A 6,144-nucleotide genomic window follows, 5' to 3' on the forward strand; every position below is an offset into this window, starting at 1 on the left:
GCCAATTATTCACTGCAAAAAAAAAAAAAAAAACACTGATTCATGCATCATGACACAAAAACTGATAAGACTATTTATTTAAAATTATCATGAAAAACATTAATAAAAAAATAAATCACAATCAGTGTTGTGTTACTTTTATTGATTATTACAGTTTTTTAATAGTTTGATTTAGACATATTTTTAAAAATATTTTCTACTTTCATTTTAATTTGTAATTTTGTTTTGCTTTTGTCATTTTTAAATATGCCTATGTAATTTTTAGTTTTACATTTTAGTTGCATTGTCATTGTCATTGACACATTATATATATATATATAATATATATAATATATAATATATATGTAGTTGCATTTAGTAAGTACAAGCAAGCAGTTTTTTCTATGCAGTCCATGACCCTGTCAGAACAGATGTGCGACCCCTTTTGAGTTCACGACCCACCACTCAACTATAGTTTTCTAAAGTAACTCTGTTATCATGTCAACATGTCAATAGTCATTTGACTACAGAGAAGTCAGTTATTTCAGATAGTTTAAATTAACATTTTATATCCTCTGGCTCTCTATTTGAAGCTGTCACAAAATAGTTCTACGATAAATTATCTTATTGTACCTTCAACTGACATTCCATGTAAATTAAGTCCACAAAAATGTGATTTTAACCAGCTCTGTCTCTGAGGTCCATAAAGCTTTGAGTTTTTTGGACCCATATAAGCCTGCAGGGCCTGATAAGATGGAACCGTTTTATTTAAAGTTTGCATCTGATTTTATTGCTGAACCATTGACTTATTTATTTAATCTTTCTATTTCCCATTGTGAAATCCCTAAGATTTGGAAATCTGCTTTTGTTTCTCCTCTTTTTAAAGGGGGGACCCTTTGCATTTGAACAATTATAGACCAATATCTAAACTATGTGTTTTATCCAAGCTTTTGGAGAAATTATTAAATGAACAATTAAAATCTTTTCTGGAAATAAATAATATTCTTTCTCCTTTTCAATCTGGATTTAGAAAGCAGCATATTACTGTCACTGCTGCTTTGAAAGTGTTTAGTAACATTATTGATGCCTTAGATTGCAAAAAAAATTGTTCAGCTCTTTTTCTTGACTTATCAAAGGCTTTTGACACAGTTGATCATGGCATACTCCTAAATAGACTCTCCATTGTTGGTCTCTCTGAAAATGCCATTAAATGATTTTATCCTTTGGTGAATTGTTGTTGTGATTTTTTATTTGTGTTTTGTATTATGATGTAAACTTGTATATACTATGTTATTTGTTGCTGCTTTCTTGGTCAGGTCTCTCTTTTGCTATTTACTGCTGTGCTCCATCAGCTTCACAAGCACTTCATTATTTACAGTCAGCATTTGATATTGTTCAGTTCCGTTTATGTCAGCTTAAGCTGGTTTTAAACACAGATAAAACTAGTTTAATGATTCATCACATATGTCAAGCCTCTGTTGCTTTACTCTAATCCTGGACAGCCTGGGCAGAGTGGGAACGCTGGCTACTCTGGGATTGTGTTATATTATAGAACACTACAGCTGAGCCACAGGGACTAAACCTAACAGCTGCTCCAACATGCAACAAAGTACAAGGTTAAAATTTGTAGATAGAAAATTAATATAGTAAGAATCAATATAATAATATTCATCAATATAATAATATTCATTAAAATTCATTTAATTTGAACAATATATTTTTTAACTAAAAAAAATATATAACAAAAACTTTTCCTGAAATTTTCTAGCACATTTTTTACTCACTTATTATAGCTTCAGACCCTCTAAAGTAACCCAAGGCTTCTTTTTGTCCTGCTGAAGTGGGTTCAAACCTCAACCACATCTTCAACTGCTGCACCACACCACATTCTCTAATTCTTCTTTCTTTTATCACTTTCTAAAAATATCTAAATGGCCTTCAGTCTACATATTTTCTTTGCTTTTAACAGTGCTAAAGATCTTGGCACTGAATTCCCAAAGAGATTTTTTAAAAATGCAATAAATGAATAAAACAACAAAGCCCCTTTTCTCAGCAGTGCAGATCTACTCAACTCTGTGTGTATTTCAGTATTCTAAATACCCTGCAGCAAGCATTGGATTGTAATTAGAAGTTATATAAACTGGGTGTTGATGCTGAATGGGAGAGGCAGTATGATAGCCCCTGGTGAAACATTGAGGTGTCCGTCCCCACCCAGACATTATAAATGTGTGTTGATGTAAACTGCGGAGTTCAAATTCATTTGAAAATTGGTAGAAAGAAATAGCTGAGCATGCCCACTCATCCAAGGGAAACTGACTAGATGAGTGTATGCTACAATTGTAGATACAGACAGAAAGAGAGAGAGAATGAGACAGTTTGAAGGTGGTGTGTGAAATATATTAGTAAGCAAATATTTTAATTATCATTGTTTAACTTTCATTAGCACATCTTTTAGAGACAAGTTTTGCTTTTTCCATGTCTAGAAAAAGTTAAACTAGACTAAGTACTGAACAGACACAATTATGGTAAGATATGGAGATGATAGGATAGGATGCATGTGCTAATTCATCCAAAAAATAGTTACTGGAAAAGAATATAAATGGAAAGAAACAGAGATAAAGAAGTGAAAAGTGGCAGGAAGTTTGACAGCCGAACAGAAAGAGGACATTCATTTGTGGCTTTCTCAGTGAAGACACATACATTCTCTGCTTTCATTCTGGAATTCCTCAGGCCTGTTTGGGCCTTTCACTGGAGATTTTATAGGAAACCAAACAATAGCAGAGCTCAATAAATAACTTCCTAATTACAGTGGGTGGGGTCAACACAGTCTAATAGCATTCAAGTGTATATCAGTAAGTACTGGCAAGGAGAGCTGGGAGAATATGTTGAAAATATCTGGCTCAGATCACAGCAGCTGAAAATCCAGCCCAAATCTGTGAGCATGAGTGAAAAGTGTCATTCAAGCACAAACAATTCTATACAATAAGAAACTACTTAAACAGCAGCAATGGAAAGGAATAGAAGATGAAATAGAGATTAAAAAGCATGTTGACAACAAATGCAATATTGGTCATGAAGTCATAAAAAGCTAACTTTAAAAAATACAGGAAAAAAAAAAAAAATGCCCTTAAAAGTTCAACAAGTCTGGTTTTGTTTAGTCTAGAATTATGCAAATAGTGTCTTCATCTCATCTCAAAAATACTGAGTGAACCTTTAAACAAGAACATTTCTTTAATGAGTTATGACACTGATTACCTTTTTAAAGTAATAATTTAGCATCATCAGAGGCAAATTCTCAATAATTTAATCTGAAAGTAATTAAATACATCCAGTCACTAATGAGCAACAGAATCATTTCACAGAAAAATTCATTCAATTTTGTTATTGAAAGCTCTGAAGCTCTAAATAAATGCAAAATCTTTTCATGATGACAATATTCATTTTCTGCATGAATAAGTGTGAGGGAATCTGAGAAAATCCTCATACATTAGAGGGAGAAGGAGAGTATGGTGTTCTGTACATGCATGCGCACAGGCAGTTCAGCCCTTTACCTCTGTTTGTTTGACCCCCGTGACCTGTTGGAGTGGTGAGAATAACCAGAGTGGATGGAATCTGTGTCCATTGTAATACTGTCCGTGCTGTGACTGGTTTAACACAGCGGAGGGAGGAATGCGGCGACAGTTAAAGTGCTGACGATGATCAGGACATACATGAAGCTGCGCAAGATGACAGGATCATTTCTAGGGGCTTTCTGTTATCAAACATTAACCTAAAAAAGAGAAAAAGAAAGATTTTTTTAAAACAAACTCCTTATACCACAATAATTTAATTTAATACAGAATTTAATTCAGGGCACAAACACAGTCTTTTAAAAAGGTTAGGGCTATCTCATGTCAGTTAGTATAAAATAACTGCAATACAGTGCAGCAGTCCAAAAAAAAGGCATGTGTTCAATTCCCAGGGAAAGCAAGAACTGATAACATGTGTACCTTGAATGCAATGTAAGTCGCTTTGGATAAAGCATCTACCAAATGCATAAATGTAAATGTATACAGATTTTCTCCAATACACTGACAACAAATGCAGGAAAAGCATCAAGAGTTCACTGCAGCAATGTCTAAAGCACTGTAAAGCACCTCTGCTGGCAAGATTTCCACTTCTGTTTCAGGTTTTTATAAACTATTTCGTACTATTTGTCAGTAAGTTGTTGTTATTTTAGCATGTGTGTTTGCCTCAGTGTTATTTTTTTAGGATTACTGATGAACTAATGTACTTTGATTTGTATTAGTTATCTATTTTAGTTTTAGTTACAGTTGTAGTCATGTTGTCATTTTATTATCTTTTATTTTCTTAAATGTGTGTATATATATAGTATTTATAGAGTTTTAGCTTTTAGTTTTAATTACTTTTTCTTATTTGTAAGTCGCTTTGGATAAAAGCGTCTGCTAAATAAAGTAAAGTAAAAGTAAAGATCAATCTGCATCTGTTTCAGTACTACTCAACTTTAGCCAGTACAGAAGCACCGGCACTTCTGACATGTTGCTGGCACTGAGTCAAATCGTCAGTGTCTGGGTGATTAGAAATGACACTATAAAGCACACTACCCAGGAGGTCATTTAAAACCGGTAAACTTCTGGAAAGTTCAAGGATCCAGTAAGGGAATGCATTAGTATTATGTAATAAGTAATAAGTTCAAAACAGCGTAAATGCAGAGAAAACACGGACGATTTCATCAGAGATGGTGACTAGCGTCCAGATGGCAGTAAATTATTCTTTTCAGCGTGTATTTGGCTTAAAAGCACGAGTGTTTTATAATGAATGCTGGCTGAAGGTGTTTTAGATTATGCGCTGGACAGTGGTTTAGTGATTCTGCATGGATCCGTATAGTAGCATGTACAGTCAGGTTAAAGGGATAGTTCACCCAAAAATGAAAACTAGCCCATTATTTACTCACCCTTAAGCCATCCTAGGTGTATATGACTTACTTCTTTCAGATGAATCCATGGGCGGTGCTAGGGAGGGGCTAGCAGGTGCTCCAGCACCCCCAAGAAAGATCAAAGCACCCCCATAGCACCCCCATACATAAAAAAATGAAATAAAATAAAAACATTTGACTCATTATACACATGCATAACTCGTGCAATGCAATGTGACGTGATTTGCAGTTGCACATTTGTAATGTCATAGCATTTTATTTTAAAAATGGATCGGTTCCTTGTGCCAAGTAGGCCTGCCCCTGACAAAAGATTTTTCTAGTCAACTAGTCGCACGTTTATATTAAATTGATTATTATAATAACCTACTAAACCATCCTTTAATATGCATTTAGACGTATAGCCTAGTCCGTGCTCAAGCGCGCGCATAAAGCTTGCCACAAAGCAAAAGTAATGATTATGAATGCGTCGGAGAAAAAGAAGACATTTTTATTATTTATTACAAAATTACTGCTTTCTCAGTCATTTGAATGCAGGTTTTTTTATTTGAATTGGTTCGTTTAATAGTAGACATTTCAAGCTTTCTATAGATTTATTTCTTATGTCTGTTAGCCGGTTCATTGTTGTGATGCGCTCCATTCACGGAGACTGCATAAGACAGCAGAAAGCACATCCACAAATGACGGTGTAGCCTATTATAAGTTCTTTCCGCAGGGGGAAAAAAAAGCAAGGGATTGCGCGGGCGCCTCCATGTCATACATTAAGCGCGATAATACTCCCGCACTCCTCATAAACACTTGAAATGTACCTATATATACACACACACACACACACACATATAATATTATATATATATATATATATATTTATATATATAAATAATAACTTGTTTTGGTCATATTTACTATTAAAGGGTTAGTTCACCCCAAAATGAAAATTATGTCATTAATTACTCACCCTCATGTCATACCACACCCATAAGACCTCTGTTCATCTTCAGAACACAAATTAAGTATTTTTGATGGAATCTGAGAGCTCTCTGACCCTCCATAGACAGCAACGCAACTGAAATGTTCCCAGACAGAAACGTAGCAAGGACATCGGTAAAACAGTCCATGTGACATCAGTGGCTCAACTTCAATTTTGCGAAGCTACGAGAATACTTTTTGTGTGCAAAGAAAACAAAAATGACGACTTTATTCAACAATTCTTCTCCCCCGAGTTACTGTCT

The 6,144-nt window shown here is 34.5% G+C and overlaps 1 protein-coding gene across 3 annotated transcripts in view; it reads right to left on the reverse strand.

Annotated features, from left to right (window-relative positions):
* The window catches only part of LOC107731768 (vang-like protein 1), a 37,078-nt gene that overhangs the window by 21,222 nt on the left and 9,712 nt on the right, over nt 1-6,144 (reverse strand). For all 3 annotated transcript variants that reach the window (XM_016542941.1, XM_016542940.1, XM_016542942.1), the window contains exon 2: nt 3,531-3,748. In XM_016542941.1, the coding sequence (XP_016398427.1) occupies nt 3,531-3,601 (71 nt within the window). In that variant the 5' untranslated portion in view covers nt 3,602-3,748. The remainder of the gene's footprint in view (nt 1-3,530; nt 3,749-6,144) is intronic.

This window comes from Sinocyclocheilus rhinocerous, unplaced genomic scaffold (genome assembly GCF_001515625.1).
Source record: "Sinocyclocheilus rhinocerous isolate Xijiao unplaced genomic scaffold, SAMN03320098_v1.1 scaffold2083, whole genome shotgun sequence".
In the NCBI taxonomy this organism is placed as follows: Eukaryota; Metazoa; Chordata; class Actinopteri; order Cypriniformes; family Cyprinidae; genus Sinocyclocheilus; species Sinocyclocheilus rhinocerous.